The following is a 23,887-nucleotide window of genomic DNA, read 5'->3' as shown; positions in this document are numbered from 1 at the left end:
GTGGGGTAAGTTTAGTGCTGTACTGTCCAAAACATACAAGATTGGGAGGAAAAAAAAAAGACATAGATTATGCATAAAATTCAAAGAACTCTTTATTTTTATTCTCCAGAAAATTAAAAATAGAAAAAAAAAATGAAATCTGGATCATCTTCAGGCACTGACAAAGTTAGTGTCAGGAGCAGAGCAACGAGGTAGCTGATGTAAAACACTAGTGGGAGATGAATTGCTTGATGATCTCAAGGCTTCAGCCAATGGACCTCCCATTGAAGCCACGGGATTTGCTCCCCACCCACCGGCATTCCAATTCAATTGGTGAGCTTGTTCTCTCTCGTCATTCCCATTATTGTCCCTTCGACCCTGCTCATCACCATTCCCGGTTGACAACCTCAGGAAATCCGATGTTGGGTTTCCCGGGGTTGATATCGAAAGTCCTGTCGATGATGAAAGAGTGTTGCCTTCGCCATTGTCAGATCTCGGCCAGTCATCGAAGAATTGCATTAACACCTTGCTGCTATTGGTATCAGATCTTCCACCATCCGCTGAAGCTGATGATGATTCATGTTGAGGTCCAAATAGATTTTTGTTGTCAGATGACCTACTAAAAAAACAAAACAACATGTGAGATGATAGACCATATGCTAAAGCAAGGAACAAAACAAAAAAACTAAAAGGAATCTAACAGTATAGTACAAGTAAAGCACAAATGTCAGTTGCTTCCTGAAAGAGGTGGCTTAAGTCAGGTTTCATCAGAATCAAAATTTCTTGTCCAGTAGATTTTAGCATAGATTTCTACAGCCTTGCCACTCCCCTTTTCCCCCACCACTCAAAGTGAGATGCAGAATCATATTTCCTGCTGTTAAAATCATCCCTGAACAAAATCACCCACCCACACAAAATTTGTTTATATTAAAAAGTTTGCGGAATTACACCCGTGTAAACTGACCTGACTTGAGATGACCCGACCCAAACCCGAACAATTGAAGTACTATGATTTCAATCAGTACATCTCTATTATAAGCAAATTGCCACTAGACAAACTTATACACGACTCAACCGAAAATCAAAATTATTATAACTTGATCTGAATCCAATCTGATTGATACTTAAATTAGTATCAATATAATAGATTATGCAAATATATGTACGGAGCGTAACATATAGAGTTATGCATAAATATAATGGTCCCCAGTGATTCCTAAATTTTCTACTACTAACATGTCAGAGTGTCACACAACAAGCCATATTTAATGTAGAAAATGAAGTAGATCTCTATTACTCGGACCACATTGAAAGTATCAAGTAGTACAGCACAAGAGGATGATAAGCACGCTATTCTTTGTACTACTGTGCGACCAAAAAGTGCACCTCAAATGAAGGGCAATGAATAACCACTAACATCAATTAAGGGTTTAATAACTTCAGAATTAAGCCAAAACCATCCTAAAACCTTAATGAGATCATAATTTGGACCATTATCTCAATTCTTCATTCAGTCATTGCATCAGCAAGTTGGACCAACTATTGAGATCAAAACGTAGTATGTACAATAATAGCTCAATTTTGAAATCATCGAAAAGAACAAGAAAACATTGTAACAGAATAGTCCATACCCTGGATTAAGGTGGAAGGCATCAAGAGATGAAGCCCCTGATCTAGAGAGTGAAAACCGAGTTTCTGCACCAGCAGATCCAGCAGCAAAGGCGGTAGCAGCAGCAGAAGGCTTATTGAGTGATCCAACAAGAGCATTACTAGCAGAAACAGAAGCAGTAGCAGCAGCAGGAAATTCCACAGGCTTTCTTGAACGATTGCGGCCACGGTGCATGTGGCGCTCGCAATACTTGTGACCAGCTACCACATCCCTTGAACACCTCCATTTCTTCCCATCTGTTCTCCTACACCGCCCCGGTTCCGGATCCATTGCCCCTTTTCCCCAATACCCTGCTTGCAACACTACTCATGATTATAAAAGCACATTCAAAATCAAGAAAAGATCACAAATTCAAGAAATCATAACCAAATGACCCCAACAAAATATCATCATGAAATATATAAAAAAAAAAAAAAAAAAAAAAAAAAAAAAAAAAAAAAAAAAAAATCACAAATTCAAGAAATCATAACTAAATGACCCCAACCAATAAATCATCATGAAATATAAAAAAAGTCACTTAAGACCCTTTTCACCAAATTCATGTTTTGTTTTTCTTGCACATACACCAACAGACAACATTGGAAAAAGCACTTACATCAAAATAATTTCATAAATTTAAATCTCCCATCAAATAAATGAGTTAAAATTGGCATATTATAATGATTAGAGTAGAAACTCACAAGCAGCAGCAGGCTGAAAATGAGGTGAGTAATGATGAAGATAATAAGGTGCAGCTGCAGAAGTAAAGAGGCTCTTCTTAACCAGTTGAAGAAGCTCAGCAGGAACAGATGCACCAGCAACCATGTGTCTGTATATTAGTGCTTGTAACTCTAATTCTTGCCATTGTGCCAAGCTGAATGAATACCTTCCTCCTGCCCCTATTTTCACAATAACAATAAAATGGTTAAAACCCAAAATGCAGTCATCAGTCGTAGTAATCTGGCAAATGGTCCGGGATCATTAGTCGCGTTGATAGTGTAATTTGAACTAGTAATGTGACAACTAAATCTGCTCGGACATGAAAATGGATTTGATAACATTGAGAGAGTAATGATGGAATTTTATGAAACCCAAAAGAAATATTCCTAAAAGCTTTGAGCTTCTGAGTTCTGACACATTTCTTTGTCCAAAAAAAAAACAGAGGAAAACAGAGTTATTATCAAACAGGGGAATAACTTATAATCACTAACAGGAGTAGACTTCAGATTGAAAAAATACTTGAAAATATATTTGGTAGCAGTATTTACATCATTAAAAACATATATCAATGATAAAAGAGAGAAAAATGTAATCTTTTGATACATTGATTCCTGAAAAAAATAAATAAAAACAGGGGAAAACAGAGTATGATAAAGATGGGAAAAATTACTTGGTAATCTGGTAGGAATTGCAGTAGGAGGAGTAGAACAATGGTGATCAGGGTAAACAGACAAATGGGCGTTTGTAATTTTATTGTTTTGGGATTCAGAGGACTCAAACAAAGGCAGTGCAGCAACTTCTTGCTGTTGTTGGTGGTGGTGATGTTGTTGGGGAGAATCAAGGAGCAAATATTTAGGGATTTTGGCAGAGTTTTGTTGTTCATCTTCTGACTCATGCTGCTGATCTCTCCATTGCTTCAGATTGAAGTCCATGTAGAGAGAGGGTAGAGAGAGAAAGAGAGAGAAGAAGAGGAAAGAGTTTAGGAGTTGTAAAATCAGCTGAATTTATGGTAATTGGTGGGGGTGTTTGTTTGTTAATTGAGTTAGATTATTGGGTTTGTCTTTTTTTTTTTTTTTTTTTTTACAAGTTTTGTGTCATTGTGTGTGGCAGATGGGGGTGTGTGGGTTCTTTTGTAACTTTTGCAGGTAAATGCACACTGCAACGGTAGACAGAAAGATGTGTTTTAGTGTGAGAAAGTAGAGAGATAAAGGGGAGTCTCAACTCTAGAGCACTTGAGAAGTAAGATACAGTAGTCAGACTAGACAGTTGAGAGAGAAGACTGACTTAATACTCAACTAATTACTTCTAGTTTAATTAATTTTCAGATTTTTGTTTTAAGATGTTATAAATTAATTACTCCTTCTTTCTTTCTTTGTATATCCCGTTGCTCCCATTAACACCTTTGATAACATGTTGGGTTATTGGTTTGAGATTTTGGATGATTTGATTGATAAAGGATTAAGGCCATGTTCTTTAGAGTTGTTCTGCTCTGCTCAGTCTTGCTCTTCTTTTTTCTGCTCTGCTTTGCTCCTCCGCAGTGTGTAGAAGCCTAGCCCTGTTTTGCTCTGCTCTACACTGCTCTGCTCTGCTCTGTCCTGCCCTGCTCTGCTCTTTCCAGAAACTCAAAAGAACAGGGCCTAAGGGACATGTTTGGCATTGGTAGTTATATGTTGGTTGTTTCTCTTAGGCCCTGTTCTTTAGAGCTGCTCTGCTCTGCTGAAATCTGTCCTGCTCTGCTCTACTCTGCTCCGCTCCGCAGTGTCTGGAAGTCTAGCCCTACTCTGCTCTGCTCTACTGAAATCTACTCTGCCCTGCCCTACTGCTGCTTTGCTCTGCCCAGAAGCTAAAAAGAACAGGGTCTTAGACGGGTCTAATCACCTGTTTGTAATGGCTTTTTATGTTGGTTGTTTGACTGCTGGTCTAATAAGTATAATTGGTTAAGTTTGTTGTTGGATGCTTATACTAAAATGCAACTATAAGCATTAAAAGGCAATAACCAACACAAAAAAACTGGTCTTATTGGCTTGTTTGGCATTGTTTTTTGTTTTCAGTTTCCAGTTTTTTTGAAAACAAAAAACCAAAAACAGGAAACAAGAAAAAGGTGTTTTCACTTTTTGTTGTCAGTTTTCATAATTATCATGGTTTTAATAAGTTTGACTAATTTTTGATTCATTATGTCACATATATCGTATAATTTTTTAAAAAAAATCAAAAAACAGAAAACCACAGTGATGCCAAACGAACCCTTAGCTTTTGGTTTTTTTAGCTTTTGGTATTTGACAAAAAAAACTGGTCTTGTAGCTAACAAAAAAGTCAAATAATCAAACATATATTTTGACTGTTTGACCATATTTAAAAGCCAAAATCCATAGAAAAAAATTAAGAAAAGTTGTTTATCAAACAAGCCCACGTATAATACTATTTTAAAAGTCCAAACATTAACTCTTTTAAATGAGTTGATCCTCAAACAAATCACATTCACTTGCAAAATTTTGACCTAAACTTTACTAGAAATACAAACTTGTTTCCAGTTTCATCTTAAGGGAAAATAACATGAAACAAAAGGAGTACGGAGCGTAACATTTTAATTTTCTATCAATATTTTGTCCTCGTTTTTGCATTTGTTATGGAACTCGAACTTAAGTTCTCCCTATTTTCCTCGTTCTTAAATTTGGTGCTTAATGATTTGCAGTAATTAAATGAAATGGAGTACACCCTTTTATATAAAAAAAATTTAGAATTTTGTTTGAATCAGAGAAGATAACTCCTGCAGGCTGTTCCCTCCCTTTCCTTTAATCTTTGCATAGGGAGATGTGACAAAGAAAGGCATAAATTCAGGAATAGGAAAATCTACTAAAATAGCTAAGAAAAAGAGAGAAAGAGACCTATGCTTTGTTACCATGCTAATATTGACAGTTACATTACACTTACTGACTTACATACCATACTCCAACTCTAAATGACCTTTATGAGAGTGCAGTTTTTTTCTCATTGACATGTTAACTCAGTCAAAACTACTGAGTATTGTTCTAGTTTGAACTGCAAGAAAGAAGAATAACACTGTAACAATTGGCACTAGGGATGTCAGTAAGGCGGGTAGGAGACCCGCCTCATCCCCGCCCCAGCGGGGCGGGTTTGGGTCTCAGTTTGGCGAGTGGTGGGGCGGGGATGGGGATAAAAACCATACCCGCCATGGGTGATGGGGCGGGGGTAGATTTTAAGTTGTACCCACCCCATCCCCGCCCCACTTCGTACCCGCCCCATCCCCACCTCATGTCCACATCTATATACTTTTATACTATTTTATAAAATAATTACGTGAAATAAAATATTAATTATAATACTTTATACTACACTTATTATATTATAAACAAAAATGTGTGTAATATTAAGAATTTTTTTAATATTATAATCCGTATTAATTATATAGGATTGTGTATTTGAGAGACGGAGATTATGTGGGGATTAGGCGGGTATTTGGTGGGGATGGATATCCAAGTGGGGGGTGGGGCGGGGATGATTTTGGAGTTATACCCGCCGGGGCGGGGATGGGGATGAATTTTAGACCCGCCGTGGGGATGGGGATGGGGATGAATATGTTAGGTGGGGATGAGGATTGGAAGACCAACATCCGCCCCCGCCCCGCCCCGCCCCATTGACATCCCTAATTGGCACGATAGGACCAGTTACAACCTGTTATATTGTACTCCCTCCTTTTTTTTTTTTTTTATTTGCATCACTTCCCTTTTTGGAGTGTTTTTGTTTTAAATGCATCACTTCTATATTTGATAATTTATACTATATTTTATTATTTCTCTCTATCTTTAAACCCCACTCATTTTATTTTATCATTTCTCTCTCTTCCATGGTCCCCCCTAAAATAATAAAAATATCTATTCTCTCTCACATACTTTCTCTTTCATGGTCTCATCTTACTTTTATTATACGGAACATTATATTACTGTCCTAAAACTTTATGCAATACAAAGTGATGCAAATTAAAAAAAAAAACGAAGGGAGTAACATTTCCGTTATATAATTATCGTAATATTATGACTTTTGGATTATCTATGTACTCCTTTGGGTTTATTTAAGTACCCCAATTTGACTTTGGCACTATTCGCGTGCACCATTTAGACCATCGTTTGTGCTTTAACGTAAGACATAATACAATTAATGAATACTTAGCTTGTTAGAATGTCTCAAAGCATAGTTTTCAAATAAAAAAAATAAAAATTGGGTGAGTCGGACTCACGATGAGTCTAATATATCTTACACTAATAATCTAATATCTAACATTAATAATTTAAACTATTGTTAGATATTAGATTATCAAATGTCATATATTAGATTTCACATGTTAAATATTAGATTATAAATGTTATATATTTACAAGAAATTGGTGGGGAGCCGAGATACAATCTGGGCCCCACCCTTTTAGCTATAGCGAACCCGATCTTGCTGAAGATGTGAGCAGCTGCACGAGCACCAATATCCTGAGTCTTAGCGAACGCTTGAACCCACTTCAGCAACGCAACATCATCCTTCTCTAATTCCCCCAATGAAGAAAAGGAGAAAGAAAGAAAACCATAGCCAATAGCCCTGCAACGCACCCCATACTTATCCCGCTTCCGTTGAGCCGCCGCAGACACGACACGACCAGGAACGAAGTCAGACAACCCCAATATAATATTTTATTAAAAATTAATGAATGTGAGAGGAAAGATATAATAAAAAAAAATAGTAGTGGTTTGGGTGGGGACCATGAGAGGAGAGAAATATAATATTTTAATGTAGCTTTTTGCCAAAAAGGAAGTGTAACACTTAAAAAAACACGGCCGGAAATGGAAAGTGTAACACTTAAAAAAATACGGAAGGATTACACAAGTGAATCTAACATGACCAAACGTAATTTAGTTCAACGGGTAAAATAATGCATCATGACTCGATCTTGAACTTCAAATTTATCTGGTCTCAAAATTGACAACTCTAAGAGCATCAACACTCGTGGTATAATTTTATACCACGGTGTAAATATTTATCCAAAATCTGCATATTTTTACTACATTGGTGGTATAAAACTATACCATTTGATGGTATATACCATCCCATGGTAAGCATTTGCTTTGGTCCCCATGTAACATGAACCAACCAGGTCACGCCATGTGGCCTGGTTATCATGTACTTCCTCCGTTTTCTTTTACTTGCAACACTTCCCTAAAATGGAAATGTCACAATACTTGCAACACACTATAAAAGGAAAGTTATTTTAGGGAAAAACTACGCTATATCCCTTATTTAAAGCACATGGCCCACTAAAATTACACTCCTAACAACCACTCATCCTATTTTAAAGTTTATTATATCATGTAAACCCTATCTTTTTTAATTACCGCGCTAAAGGGTGTGTTGCATCTAAAAGAAAACGGAGGAAATATCTTCTTTTTTTTTTCAATTGCATTTTAAGAAAAAATAATAAAGTAAATAATTTTGAAAAAATTACCATTGTTCACAATTTTTCAAAACCTACACATAGACACCCATATTGATATAGTTTTATATATTTTTTGAATTCGCTTTTTACCACCTAAATTACTTATTTTATTTAATTAACTTTACAAACATTAATTAGCTATTTCCAATAATAAAATAAAATATAATTATAATTAAATTAATTGTATAAATAATAGATATAAGAGAGAGAAAGTGTGGTGGTAAACTTTTTTTATACCATGAGTGGGGTGATTTTTGAAGAAAGTATATTGTATTGTAGTATACATGATGTAGAGCAGTGAGAAAGTGGTAGAGAGAGAGGGTCAGTATAAATTTTTATACCATGAGTGATGATGGTCTAAGCTACACTAGATTTTGAAAAGCCGAGAGTTGAGACAAGAACACATTGTATTATTTCAAGATAAAAGAGCAAGACATTTTAACCCAAAAAAAAAGGAAAAAAAAAAAGAAACGAGTAAGACACTAGCTAGCTTGTTGTTTAGTTGTTCACTTGAGAGAAGGAGAGATAAGGAAAATCTTTCAAATGAGCCTCATAAAATTTATTCTGTAAGGAATATGCCTTGAATCGATAGCCTTAAATTGAGAGTTAGGAGTCAGGAACTAGGAAGAAGTGGGGCAAGACTAGGGATGGCAACGGGTCGGATCTGGACCGGGTCTAAATGGACCCGGATCCAGATCCGTTTTTATATCTAGGATCCATATCCAACCCGGATCCGTCGGGTCTGGAAAATGAAGACTCGGATCCAGATCCGACGGGTCCAACAGATCCGGGTCCAATATATTTTGCCTTATTTTTTGCAAAAATTTAATATTTGGGTCAAAAAATGCATTTTAAACTTCCTTCGAGGGTTATTAAGTTCAACCTAAATTATATTTATACAACTTAATCTAAAAATACAAAGTAACCAACTTATACACTTATATTTTGAAATAAAAATTATAAATAACGATAAAAGTACAATTTTACAAATGAGCTAGTGAATTTGATATGAGGCATCCAAAATTCATCTCTTGAAAGGGCTTTATCAATACTAACATTGTCAACATTTTTAATAAGGAAACAAACAATTGTAGTTTTTTTTTAAAATAGGAAAAATAAAAAACGGGTAAACGGATCTGGATCCGGGTCTGGGGGCTAGACCCAGATCCAAATCCGTTTTTTTCAACAGGACCCGGATCCATCAGGTCCAAAATTTGAAGACCCAGATCCGTGAAAGGATCCACGGATCCGGGCCGAGTCCAGATCCACTGCCATCCCTAGGCAAGACATGACCATGCCTTGGGGAGGCTTGGGCGGAAATGCCTCGACGAAGAATTGTTGAAGACTTACAAGGCACATCCGTAACTCAGCGAGCTTCAGAGGTATGCGGCTCTAACGAGGCACGTCCGTGCCTAAAGGAGGCACGTTCGTGCCTAAAGGTGGTGCCTCAGCAAAAGTTGAGTGCTAGTGCTTTAATTTTGGAGGCACGTCTGTGCCTCAACAATTTTGGTCGAATTAAGTTTCTTCGTTCGTGGATTTTATTTCCTTAAAGAAAGTCTATTTTTTCTAGTCTATGGGTTATTATAAATATCCCTAGGTTATATCCTAGCCGTATACGAGCAATGATCATTAGTTAAGTGATTATTCAGAAATCTGAGAGTCTTATGTGTATTTCTCATATGTGAGTTTTGAGAGAGATAACATTAGAAATCAAAGAGACAATCAATCTGTTTTATGTGATTGGTCTCAAATATGTTTTAAATCTGTAATCTGTTTTTTCCAAGATCAATAAAACTATTACTCTCGCCTCCTCGTGGACGTAGCCATCGTATTGTTGGTGAACCACGTAAATTTGTGTGGGTTTTCTTGTTAATTTCACAATCAATATTTGTCCTTTCTTACATCCGTTATAACATGTTCTTTAGAGTATATACGTTTGATGTGGGGAGTGATGTCACTACTCTATCTCACATAATTAAATTAAGTTGGTGTTAGACAATGAAACTAATTAGCTAATTTATTAACCTGGTACTTGTATAAAATTATTTATGTACTCATCTTTTACTACATCGATATAAAAGTTACCAACAACCATCTTTTTAAAATTTCAAAATTTTGTTAGGTATTTAGGGGTATGAGGAGTTTGATGTTCATCCTTTTGATACACAAAGTTTGTGAAAAATAGAGCTCACATAGCACCTAGATTTAATGCACAAAGGCCAAACCTGAAAGAAACAGCAATAGCAGAGGTGGAGTGCCTGGTTTCTGTAAATATGATGATTACATTTTACAGTAAGGCCCAATTCCTTAGGGCAACTGCAGAAGCCTTCTGCACATCCAATGATGGGGAATAAACTAACTACTTGTATTGTATTAAGATTAACCCTTTCTTTGTTTATTCACTAAAACATGGTTTTTTCAAAAACCCAATAAATAAATTAATGTCATATTACTAGATCATGTGTCCTTAACTTTACTAATCATAATATTAATTTAGTAATATAGTTTATGGAAATCGAGATATTCCCAACACATTGATAGTTAAGCAAGTGCTTGAAGTTTTCTTTTGTATTATTTTTACCAAAAGCACATGGGATGGTTGAATGGCTCATGGCACTGCACACCTTCTCATGACCGGCAACTGGCAAGTGTGCCATGCATTTTAACCTCCCAAAGCATTTTTGGTTTTTGCTTCCTTTTATGTTTGAGATCTTCCTCACTCCATAATTCTCCATACTCCTTTGTTTTGGATAATCAGAGAAAGTGGAGGATTGAAAAGGCATTTTCGGCTTTCCTTAAAAAAAAGAAAAGAAAAGTTTTGATATTGTTGAGAGGAGCTGAGTTACTATATATACTACCTTCGATTCATATTATTTGCAATAATTTAACATTTTTACTCATTTTTATGTTCAATCATTGCAAATAATATGAAACAGATGTAGCACAAAGAAATACACTTCCTCTGTTTTTTTTATTAATTGACACATTTCATTTAGACATATATTTGCCAACACATACTTTCAAATTAAATGTAAATATCTTTGATTGCGTATTAGCAAAAATTATAAAATATTGATATTCAGAAACTAGATGTTAAGATCGACGAAGATAACAATACTCCACATGACTATGTTTTTATCTAATACATAATCACAAAATGAAGTCAAAGTAAGTTATGTGAATAGTGCACAAAGTCAAAACGTGTTAACTAAAAAAACGGAGGTACATACTACTACATATGTAGACTTGTATAATTGTATGTCTGTACATGTTTATTGTTTTTAGGAAATTTTTAGTGGAAGTATGAAGGACTTAAATTTAAAATGGACCTAATCTGGCCTAATTTTACTGAACTCAACCTATTTGAATTGACACCGTTAGGTCAAAGGAAAAATTAGAAATAATAATCCCAATTTTTATCAATTTTGGTAGAATAATCCCAACTTTGAATTATACTGGAATAATCCGAACTTTAGGGGGTGTTCTTTTTCTTCAATCCTTAACCGGTCAACAAAAGTCAATGACCTACTATATCAAGTCACTAGACACGTGGCAAGCTCTGATTGGTCCAAATATAAAAAATAATAATTAAAAAAAACAAAAACAAAAAAAAACAAAACAAAAAAAAAAACAGAAAACCTAGCCAACCTCCCTCCCCCACCGTCCCCTTCCCCTTTTCCCCCACCACCATAGCCAGACCGCCACCTCTCCCCTCTCCGGACCGCTGCCTATTTATGTCGCCGTTTCCCCCCATTCTCGAAACCCCTTCCTATTCCCCCACGCAACCACCGAAACCCCAAGTTCGCAGCCATCGGAACCCCAAAACGCAGCCACCGAAACCCTAATATCGCATTCACCAATACCCCAAATCGCAAATTCAAGGGAGTTTCGCAAATTTAGGGGTGATTTAGGTGATTTCGGGAATAAGGGTGTGCTTTCAAGTGAGTATCGTGACCGGATTTCGTTTGACCGTAAGCCCACGCAACCAGCGAAATCACCCAAACCCCACGCAACTACCGTAACCCCAAAATTGCATCCCCGAAACCCCTAAATCGCAGCCACCAGTCAAAACCCCAAAAACCCACCAACGAAAACGAAGATTTCAGGGGAGGGGTTTCAAGGGAGTGTGCGAGCGGCTGCGCACGGGTGGCCGGGTTTAGTGGTTGGGGGCAATTGAGAGGAGAGAGAAAATTAAATGAAAAGAGGTTTCGTGCGTGGCTGAGGCAATTGGTCGACGGGAGGAGGGGAATTAGTGGGCGGCGACGTTCAGGCGAGGGGAGGGGGAATCTAGCGGAGTTGGGGCGGCTTTCGGCGTTGAGGGGTTGCCGGAGTTCGAGTTTGATCTCTGGGTGTTTTTTATTTATTTATTTTGTTTGTTTTTATTTTTTTAACCAATTAACATCTGACACGTGTCACTTTTTTATTAATAAATAAAATAAATTAACCTATTCAACCGGTCATCGGTTTTTGGGATTGAAGAAAAAGAACACCCATAAAGTTCGGATTATCCCAATATAATCTAAAGTTGGAATTATTCTACCAAAATTGATGAAAGTTGGGATTATTATTTCTAATTTTTCCTAGATCAAAAGGAAAATTGTATAATATAATCCGTTAGGTAAGAGCCAAATTTTCTCAAATTGGTTTATTATCTCAGTGGTGTTTGTGCGTGTTTAAAAACCTTTCAGATAAATCATGCAAGGTTAGTGTTTGTTGGGCCCGTATTATAATACGACCCATTACATTTAGGGCATCAATCCAAGGCCAATGATACAGCAAGAATGAGCAAAACGGATTGATTAGAATAAACAAGGCAAGTAGCATCATTCAAGAAGATACTTGCCAAAGATACACCTACAGAACAGGGAAGAAGATAAATCAGGAAGATCTTCCTCATTTTGAATATATTCTGAAGATATTTGTAAACCCTAGAGATCCCTAGGTATAAATAAGTGTAATTAGGCATTTTCAGCATTCATGTACACACGCATACTCTAAATATAATAAAATTACTCTACTTTTGCCTACGGAGCTTCATCCCTACTAAAGAAGGAGGTTTGTCCTTACTCAGTATTGTATTTCTGAACTTATTCTCTTTACATAGTTGAATTCTCATTGCTTACTTATTGCTTATTTATTGTTTATCTATTGCTTTATCAATCGTTTACAGTAAATTAATATACTTTTGGTAGTATGATTGTTATTACCCCTCAAACCTAGCAGATTCTCATATGTCCTTGTTGAGATTTGCCTAAACAATTTGGCGCCCACCGTGGGGCTGATAATCAATTAACCTACCAATTCGCCAAAAAACCAATACAAACACCATGTCTGGGCACCAAGTACCCTTTACCATGGCCGAAATCAATGAGGGAATGAACGCATTCTGTCAAACCTTAGACCAACAAAAGAGCCAGATTGAAACACTGTTGGCCCAAAAGGTTCAAACCGAAGCCAAACTCACCAGTCTCACCAAACAAAATGAAGCCCTCCGTAGCCAAATACAATCAGTCGCTTCTAAAACCGTCAACACCAGAAAGAACACTGAAAGTATAGCCATGCAGCTTGATATGTCAGGTACTTTTCATACCCCTAACGGGGAAAAAGGATCTAACACTAGGGAAACAACCCTAGATCTAGACTCTTTGAATGCAGGAACCCCTAAGCAGAATAGCCAAGAAGGATCTGAGGAGGGAAAGATAGAGAAGGTAGTCAAAGAGTACCTCAAAGCAATCGAGGCCAAGATTGCCAAGATCCCTGGAATGCCAAAGCCCATGGAGGAAGAGGCGTCAGATGGCTATATAGAGTCTCCTTTCTCAGAAGAGATCGCCATGGTAGAAGTGCCAAAGAGGTTCAGCACACCCAACATGGCCATGTATGATGGAACAACAGACCCTGATGAGCACGTGTCCCTCTACAAACAGAAGATGATGACAAGCTCAATCCCTAGAGACATCAGAGAGGATATCATGTGCAAAGGCTTTGGAGCCACATTATCAGGTCCAGCTTTAACTTGGTTCATTAATTTAGATAATGGGACAATTTGATCTTTTGCAGGAATGGTAAACCTATTCAAGGTCCAGTTCGCCAGCAGCAGGAAAATAGAGAAGCAGTCATCAGATTTATACCGTGTTGTGCAGAGACATGGCGAGTCCTTGAGGGATTATCTCAACAGGTTCAACAGGGAAAAGATTGGGATACACAAGTGTGATGCTCCTACAACAATTGAAGCGTTCAGAAGAGGGTTGCTAGACCATAGCGAGCTCTACAAAGAACTGACCAAGTATCCATGTACAACCTTTGAAGACGTACAAGCTAAAGCAATGGCCCAAGTCAGATTTGAAGAAGATGCATATGCAAGAAAGACTCCAGAGCTCAGAAAGGATGAAGATCGTCCGTCAAGAAGGAACAACAACTTTCCCAGGAGAGATCATCGATTCAAGCCGTATCAGCGTTCACGCTTTGATGAGGGATCAGTCAATGCTGTTGAAGGAGAGTTTTCTGATTGGAGGGAAGATCCTGAACTTCCACCCAAGTTACATGAGTATTGCTTCAATGTCAATCCTGCAGGAGTAATAAGGACCTTAAACAAGATGGGAGATACTGTACAATGGCCCAGAAGGAGTGATAGGCCTGGGGAGAAGAAAGATCCATCCAGATGGTGTGATTTCCATTCAGATATCGGTCACACTACTGATGAATGTGTCGCGCTCAGAAAGGAAGTTGCATACTTGCTAAAGAAGGGCTACCTCAAAGAACTCTTGTCAGATAGATCTAAGGCTTCAGGGAAGGATAGAGAGTCCAAGCAACGAGGTCTCCTCCTCCACCTCCAATTGTCAAAACCATCTGTTTCATATCTGGAGGGTCAGAAGTATGCGGTTTAACATATTCAGCAGCAAAGCGACATGCAAAAGAAAGCAACAAAGAGCAACCAGACAAGAGGGAAAAATCCAAGATAGACATCCCCATCATGTTTGAAGAAAGCGATGCAGTTGAAGGTCATCATGACGGTCTAGTGATCTCACTCCCAGTTGGAAATTGCATGATCAAGCGAATCCTAGTTGACAATGGAAGCTCTGCAAATATCATCATGCTAGATACCCTGAAGCATATGAACATAGATGAGAAGAATATCGTCAACAAATCAACAATGCTAGTAGGATTCAGTGGGGAAACCAAAAAGACAAGTGGGGAGATTACATTGGCAACGTACGCAAAAGGGATCAACCTACAAGTCAAGTTCTTAGTAATCGACACTCTGTCCTCATACAACATGATTTTGGGAAGACCCTGGATACATGAGATGAAAACCATCCCTTCTACATACCATCAAGTCATTAAGTTTCCTACTAGGTGGGGAATTTAAGAAATCAGAGGAGATCCTAGGGAGGCTAAAGAATGTTACAAGATAGCACTGAAAGCAACTGCAGAAAAGAGTTCAGCATAGCAATCAGAGGGTCAGCTGGGCCAAGAGAAATTGAGCATATTAGAAGAACAAGAAGCTACAGAAGTCCAGTTGAACCCCATACATCCAGATCAAAAAGTCAAAATAGGATCAGAGCTGAAAGCGGAACTCAGACAACAAATTTACGACTTCCTAGAAGAAGAGAAAGATGTGTTTGCTTGGACCCATGAAGACATGAAAGGCATTTCCCCAGAAGTAATCACCCACAAGTTAAACGTAGATCCAATGCATACACCAGTGAAACAGAAGAGAAGGAAATTCGCGCCAGAAAGGAACAAGATTATCAATGAGGAAATTCAGAACCTACTGAAGACTGGGAAGATCAGAGAGGTAAAATACCCAGAATGGCTCGCCAACGTGGTGGTAGTCAGGAAGAAAAACGGGAAATGGCGAATCTGCATAGACTTTATAGACATCAACAAGCTTGCCAAAAGACCCATTCCCTTTACCTCATATCGATGCCATGGTAGACGCCACAGCAGGACACGAGTTGCTATCCTTTATGGACGCCTACAGTGGTTACAACCAGATCCTCATGCACAAGGATGACCAAGAGAAAACCGCCTTCATTACCAGTCAAGGGATATACTGCTACAAGGTGATGCCTTTTGGATTGAAGAATGCAGGAGCAACGTACCAGAGGTTGGTAAACAAGATGTTTGAAGAACAGATTGGAAACACAATGGAAGTTTACATAGATGATATGGTAATTAAATCAAAGAAGGCAGAAGATCACGTCAAAGACCTTAGAGAAGCATTTGCCATCCTGAAACAATACGGCATGAAGCTAAACCCCACAAAGTGCACATTTGGAGTACAATCAGGAAAGTTCCTAGGATACATGGTTACACAAAGAGGAATAGAAGCCAGTCCAGAACAGGTCAAAGCCATCCTAGACCTAGAGCGACCAAAATCCAAGAAGGATGTACAAAGCTTAACAGGAAAAATTGCGGCACTGAACAGGTTCATCTCAAAGTCTTCAGAAAAGAACAGGGCCTTCTACGAAGTACTGAAAAAGAACAAGGAATTCAAGTGGGAACAAGAGCACGATGAATCATTCCAGAAGCTGAAAGAATACTTAGCCAACCCGTTGATTCTCTCCAAGCCCAAAGAAGGAGAGCCGCTCCAGTTATACCTTGCAGTATCTGAAGGGACGGTCAGTGCAGTTCTCACAAGAGAGGAAGAAAAGGAACAGTTCCCAATTTACTACGTAAGCAAAACCCTACTCAGTGCGGAAACGAGGTATGCATCACTAGAGAAAATCATTTTAGCTTTGTTCACTGCTTCAGTAAAGTTACGTCCATACTTTGAGAGCCATTCCATACAAGTACGAACCAACTATCCCATCAGAGCTATCATGAGAAAGCCAGAGATGTCAGGAAGGATGGAGAAATGGTCCTTACATCTAAGCAGGTACGATATACAGTATGAGCCCAGGACAGCAGTTAAATCACAAGCCTTGGCAGACTTCAGCCCTACCCTTGAAGAAGAAGCGCAGAAGGAAGTACTGGCACTACAGGAACCAAAAGCTGCGCAGAAATGGATACTCCATACAAATGGCGCAGCAAACATACGCGGAGTAGGCTTAGGAGTAGTACTGACATCACCCCAGGGAGACAAGATAGCACAGGCAATAAGGTGTAATTTCAAGGCTACCAATAATGAAGCTGAATACGAAGCACTAATCACAGGACTAACCGTTGCAAAAGACATGAATATACAACACCTGGAAGTAATTTCTGATTCTTTACTCATGGTAAACCAAATCAATAGGGAATATGCAGCAAGACACCAGGATGATAGCTTACCTAGAAGTCACAAAGAAGCTAATCAAAGAGTTCAAGGAATTCAAGATAGAACAAGTACCCAGAAACTTGAACACCGAAGCAGATGCACTGGCAAACTTGGGGTCAAACATCAACCCAGAAGAATTTGGAGCTATCCCCCTAGTGCACGTACTCTCACCAGCCATAGAGAAAGAGTTAACCATGAGTGTCTACGAAATTCAAGCGAGCCTTACAGAAGAAGAAGACAATAGCTGGACAACGCCTTTGAAGGAATACCTCTTGGGCAACACGAAACCAACAGGAAAAGTAACAGCTCAAGCATTCGCTCAGAAAGCCTCCAAGTATTGTCTGATCAGCAATGTACTCTTCAAGAAATCTGCAGCAGGACCTTTCTTACGATGCCTGGAAGGAAGAGAAGCTCAGCAAGTCTTACAATCCCTACACAGCGGAGAGTGCGGAAATCATTCTGGAGGAAGGAATCTAGCCAACAGAGCACTTAGAATGGGATACTACTGGCCCAGCATGAGAAAGGACGCAACAGAGTTCGCCAAGAAATGCCTAGCATGCCAAAAACATGCACCCTTGACACATAAGCCATCAGAAGAATTACACCCAACGTTGACACCTTGGCCATTCATGAAGTGGGGAATGGATATAGTAAAGCTACCCCTGTCATCAGGACAGAGAGTGTACTTCTTAGCAATGACAGATTACTTCTCCAAGTGGATTGAAGCAGAGGCATACAAGGAAATCAAGGATAAGCACGTCATCTCATTTATAAAAAGAAACATTCTAAGCAGGTTCGGGGTACCAGCAGAGATCATTACAGACAATGGATCCCAGTTCATCCGCAATAAGACCACCAACTTCTGTAAGGAATGGAACATCTCCCTTATCACATCTACACCAAGGTACCCACAGGCAAACGGACAGGCAGAATCGAGCAACAAAGTCCTTATAGGCAACATGAAGAAAAGGTTGGAAGGAGCCAAAGGAAAATGGGCAGATGAATTACCCAACATACTGTGGGCAGATAGAACGACTCCTAAAGGCGCTACAGGTCATACTCCTTTCTCATTGGTGTACGGATGTGAAGCAGTAATCCCAACAGAGGTAGAAGTGCCTACAGCAAGGTATGGGTTAATGAGAGAATAAAGGAACCAAGCAGAACTAATCCACAACCTAGACACAGTGGAGGAACTTAGAGAAGACGCACAAATGAGAATGGTAGCATATCAGCAAGAAGTAGCAAGATCTTTCAACAAGAATGTCAGAACCAAAGTCTTCAAGCTAGGAGATTGGGTTCTCAAGAAGGTACACGAAAACACCAGGGAAGTAAATGCAGGAAAGCTAGCACCCAACTGGGAAGGACCCTATGAGATCACTAAGGTAGTAGGTAATGGAGCGTACAGACTCAGAAATGCAGAGGGAAAAGATGTACAATGAAGCTGGATCGCAGCACATTTAAAACTATATCATTTCTGAAGAAAGGTACGTAATTGTCATTTCAATTTTGTCTTTTAATTTGCAAAAAACAAAAAACAAAAAAACAGGAAAACAAGCAAAAATACAAAAAAAATAAGAAAACACAAAAACACAAAAATCTCCAACAGCCAAAATCAGCACGAAAGGTACTCATTTCTCCCTACTCTGTGTCAATTTGATTTATGATCATTACGAGTACTGACTTTGGCATCGGAGGGCCGTTGGGGAAACCCATGGCCACCCCTCACCTTATTCTGTTTTGCAAGGAACATTAGTGACATTACTGGGCAAGAATGAAGCAAGCCACCGCAGAACGATGACCAGTCATTCACTACACCAAAAACTAGATTAGAGATCGTAAAATATAGAACGGTTATCAAAGGTAGGCGTTCTCTCGAAGAATATAGAACGCATTTATATTAAAGGCGTCTTGTATGTTAATACACATGGAACGGTTAGCATAGTTAACCGTTCTCTATTTCTAAAAAGGAAAAATATGCCTTTTCAATATAGAACGCTCCTCACGCAACCGTTCCATTTTCCTCCATATTTTATCATTACCCGTATTTAAAAAAAAAGTACACGTATAAACCCTAACAACACTCCTCTATTTTGAGTTTTTCAAACTCAACCGCCGCCCATGTTTTCTTTCTCATCCTCTTGTTAAAAAATTTCCTCTCTCTCTTCCTTCCACAGATCTAATTATAGTTGGCTCAAACTTCTTCCCGCATACCAAATTCTCAAATCAAATTCAATTAAAATAAACATCCAATATTTTCAGAGTTCATTTTGGATTCAGATATGGAGAAGTTGATGAACACCCACCAATAAAAAACCCCGACGTAATAGCGCATAAGGGTGCAAATATTTCATTATAGCAGCGACAATGGAGGACCAATTCGTCACCGTTCAAGCATGTACTGAAGCATGAATCAGAAAATGATAAATTAAAACAAAAGTCCAATGAAGCAATGCCTGTAATCGAAACAGGTGTAATCAAAACAGGTGGTGATAATAATCCATTGTTGAGGTAATATACACATATGAGCAATAATAAAATTTTAAATTTTAGATCTGAAATTTAAGTATTGTTTTTATTCACATAAATTCTATCTAATCGTAGTTTGAATGTTTGAAGATTAAAGTCTCTCGTTATTCATTTTAGAATTGGCTTTAATTCTGCAAGTACTGGCTAATTACATTAAGTAGATGAAGGCAAAGTTTATAAGGTTTAAACCTTTTATATTGCATGTTCTAGATTATTGAATTTATTTGAATCGTTGAATTTTTAGATCTAATTATACAATTATTGGTGCAGGAACACTTAATTTATAAGGATTTGAAGTGGAAAGTGCTCTTTCATACGAAGGAGATAATCAATTTCAATTGAAGTAAAGTTGGTATCATTAGCTATGGACAATGGACTTATGGAGTGGGAATGAATATATCTATTAATTAGTTTTTGTAATGTCGATATTTTGGTTTATGATTATCAAATCAAATCTGTGAATTGTATTATACTTTGTGTGAGTATATGATGAAGTTGGTTTTAATTCATTTGAATCATTTTATAGATTCCATACGTATAACATTGTAATACGGTGTATAACGATATAATATTTGTGTAGAAAATACCACAGAAATACAGCGAGAAATTGATGGTTTTTTTATTTATTTAGAAAATACACATTAGAGAACGGTTATCTAACATGACCGTTCTCTTTTTCATTGAAATATAGTACGGTTAAGCAGCCTACCCGTTTTGTTTTCCTTTATTATTTTTCTAATTTAAGAAGGGGAAAGAGAACGGTTGTGACTATGAACCGTTCTCTATCATACATTATATAAAACGCCTATTTGAATCGTTCTATATACTTTATACATCGCTTAGCAGAAGAACGGTTCTAAGGCGTTCTATAAGGCCGATACTAACGGTTCTATAAGCCCTTTTTTGTAGTAGTGATTCTTACACAGCACAGACCTACTATCCTTACAAGGCACGCAAACATATGTAAGCAATAATACAACTGTAATACAACTGCAGCACAATCACAACACACTATACAGAAACAAAATCAACACAGCAAGAGGGACAGAAATACTTAGTTGCATTGCAACAAAATAAGCAAATTATCCAGCTACAGAAGTGTAGCACAAAAGACAAATTATCCAACTGCACTAAGGCAGTAAACATAAACATCATTCAAAAGCTTTACATATTTTTAAAGGTGACACAACACCAATTAAACTAATTCTCCCCCATGTTATCAGCAGGGGCCACTTCCTCAGCAACAGGCTTCATAACTTCTGGAGCATCCTTGACTTCTTCATTGTGAGGGGAGTTCACTTCCTCATCAGCAAAGCTTAACAGCAGTGAGCCAGGAGCAGCAGTCCCTTCAGGAAACGCCTTCTCGAAGGAAGCCTTATCACCATCATAATCCCAGGCCTCATGCTTTCCTTGCTGAAACTCCTCCATCATCTCAAGACACGCCTTCACATAGTAGTATGTAGCAGAATCAATGGCCTCGTTAGCAGCTTCCTTCAGGGTACCCTTCAGCCCATCCCGCTCAGCAATGCAGTCCCTATGCTTAGTCCGTTCAGCCTTCAGGGCCTCAGTAGCAGCCTTGTACTTATCAGACAGAGCATCACGCTCCTTCTTCATAGCCTCATACACCCGAGTAAATTCTGACACCTTGCCTAGAACACCCAGGCAAGACTGAAGGCTCTGCAAAACAAAGATGAAATGTGAGAAGCATAACTCAGTAATGTTGATTTTATTAAATTTTTTTTTCGGAGTATATTATACCTGGAAGGACTGTACGGCAGCCTCTTGAGAAAGGTCAGCAAAGGTCATTGAGGATTGACGATCCTTAAAAGAAGGAAACAACAAGGTGTCCACATGCGGAGCTAAAGAGTCAAAAGAAAACTCAGCAGCATCAACATCAATAGGCATCTCCAGCTTCCTCTTGAGACCAGTGCGAGGCAGAGGTGGAGGAGGGACACCCTTTGGAGCAACCACCTTGATAGGAACAGTTTCAGAAGTCTAGGGGGACGAGCGAGACTTGAGACGACCCAAGATGGAAGATGAACTAAGAAGATCATGAGACCTTAGTGACCTCGACGTATCTACAAGGAACACAGAGGAATTCAAAACGTAGCACAACAAGGAACACCTTGATATGCCCAACAAGAAACACAACAAGTATATACAGCAAGGATGCAAATTGAATCAAGTAGATTGACAAGTATATTCAGTAAGTAAGTACATTCAGCAAGGATACAACTGATTCAAACAAATTACAAACCCACAAATTGAATCAAGCAAAAGCGAAACAAACTTACATCAACCACACATTTACAAGAAAACTAATATAGCAAAACATCAAAACGCACAAGAAGGAAAGAAAACAGACCTTGAGACATAGTTGGGGCAACTTTCTGCTCAGAATCAGATTCGTCCAGAGACTTGATTTGAATAACTGCTTCAGGCTGCGTCAACTTGATGAAGGATCTCTCGTCTGCACTCAACTCATACAACATGTCTATCAAGGACGGAGACTGAGAGCGCTGCTTCAATTTACTCACTGCAACCAACAAGCAAATAAGCCCAAATCAACAAAGAAGGAGAGAAGAACATAGAAGAATAAGAAAACAAAATACCTTCAGCCTCAACAGTGTCAATCAAAAAATCACAATCATCACCCAACGAGTCAATCCTCACAAAGAAGAACTTGTGATACCACTTCTTGTCAAACGCCTTCTCCAAGTCAGTCACCAAAGGACCAACACCATCCTTCAGGCGAAGACCAACCCGACCCTTACCACTGGTCCTAATAGTATAAGGGTAACACAAATCCCTCACATCAAGTTCTATACCCAATTTTGCACTCAGCAAATCCAGAATTCTCAACACCCTCCAAGTTTGGGGCAATAATTGACAAGGCGAAACCCTAACTCTAGAAAGGAATTGACGAACAAGAGCAGAAAAAGGGAAAGTATACCCAATTACAAAGGGATACTCAAAGAAACACACCCAACCAGGAGCAGTCCAGTCAGCCCTCTCCCTAGAAGATGGAATTTTCACCACAACCCCATCAGGAAATCGCGCAATAGCAGCGATGTTCTGAACCTCCTCCTTCGTAATAGTGGAAGGGTAGACATCTTTGGCAGGAAAGACGTTCTGCGCCACCAAGTTTGGCTTTTTCACACCCTCATCCACCCCAGCAAACATCACTTTCACATGATCATCCATCGCAAAAACAAGAGAAAAAATACAAAGTGAAAAACAGAGCAAATAGAGAAGAGAGAGAAAATACCTGATGAAATTGAAATTGGGGCAAAGCAATTGAAGTGATTAGACAAGAGCCTGCACACCCAATAAATACCAAAGACGGAAAAAACCGCCCTTCACAGTTATCGAGGAAGTTGCCTTAAAACCGCCACCACTTTCTATTTTGCTAACCGTTGGAACAATTTCTGAATTTCAAAATATTTTCTAAGCATTTTCTTTAGGTAATTTTCACTTCCAATACTTGGAAATAAAAATTAGGGGCAATTGTTGGGCCCGTATTATAATACGACCCATTACATTTAGGGCATCAATCCAAGGCCAATGATACAGCAAGAATGAGCAAAACGGCTTGATTAGAATAAACAAGGCAAGTAGCATCATTCAAAAAGATACTTGCCAAAGATACACCTACAGAACAGGGAAGAAGATAAATCAAGAAGATCTTCCTCATTTTGAATATATTCTGAAGATATTTGTAAACCCTAGAGATCCCTAGGTATAAATAAGTGTAATTAGGCATTTTCAGCATTCATGTACACACGCATACTCTAAATATAATAGAATTACTCTACTTTTGCCTACGGAGCTTCATCCCTACTGAAGAAGGAGGCTTGTCCTTACTCAGTATTGTATTTCTGAACTTATTCTCTTTACATAGTTGAATTCTCATTGCTTACTTATTGCTTATTTATTGTTTATCTATTGCTTTATCAATCGTTTATAGTAAATTAATATACTTTTGGTAGTATGATTGTTATTACCCCTCAAACCTAGCAGATTCTCATATGTCCTTGTTGAGATTTGCCTAAATAGCGTTTGCTCATGATTTCCTATTTCTCTAGATTTATCTATCATCTTGTGTACTACAAGCTTGTTGAACATTAGGGTATTCTTGATTTTGGAAGGAACTAAAAACGATGATTTGTGAAATTCTACAACATTAGATTTAGAAGTACAAGAATAATCAGATCAAGGAAATTTTGGAATTTTCTAGACATTTCTTTCAACCTCCTTATTA

At 38.3% G+C, this 23,887-nt stretch overlaps 2 protein-coding genes across 3 annotated transcripts; one reads left to right on the top strand and one right to left on the bottom strand.

Annotated features, from left to right (window-relative positions):
* Window positions 1-25: 25 nt before the first annotated feature.
* On the bottom strand, window positions 26-3,402 carry LOC145618017 (growth-regulating factor 3-like). 2 transcript variants are annotated; one of them, XM_081672795.1, is made up of 4 exons: window positions 3,018-3,402; window positions 2,329-2,526; window positions 1,611-1,938; window positions 26-595 (listed from the first exon to the last, which is right to left on the bottom strand). In XM_081672795.1, exons 1-4 carry the CDS (start codon window positions 3,277-3,279, stop codon window positions 151-153), a joined length of 1,233 nt encoding a protein of 410 aa, XP_081528921.1. In that variant the 5' UTR covers window positions 3,280-3,402; the 3' UTR covers window positions 26-150. The 2 variants fall into 2 exon arrangements, with proteins under 2 accessions (XP_081528921.1, XP_081528919.1); XM_081672793.1 differs by having other exon boundaries at window positions 29-598; window positions 3,018-3,399.
* An 11,409-nt stretch (window positions 3,403-14,811) lies between these two features.
* On the top strand, window positions 14,812-15,207 carry LOC145617052 (uncharacterized). The gene has a single exon (XM_081671751.1). It carries the CDS (start codon window positions 14,812-14,814, stop codon window positions 15,205-15,207), a length of 396 nt encoding a protein of 131 aa, XP_081527877.1.
* The last annotated feature ends 8,680 nt before the right edge of the window (window positions 15,208-23,887 follow it).

Source organism: Chenopodium album, chromosome 26 (genome assembly GCF_948465745.1).
Source record: "Chenopodium album chromosome 26, dcCheAlbu1.1, whole genome shotgun sequence".
Taxonomy (NCBI): domain Eukaryota; kingdom Viridiplantae; phylum Streptophyta; class Magnoliopsida; order Caryophyllales; family Amaranthaceae; genus Chenopodium; species Chenopodium album.
This window is presented reverse-complemented; position numbering and strand designations above follow the sequence as displayed.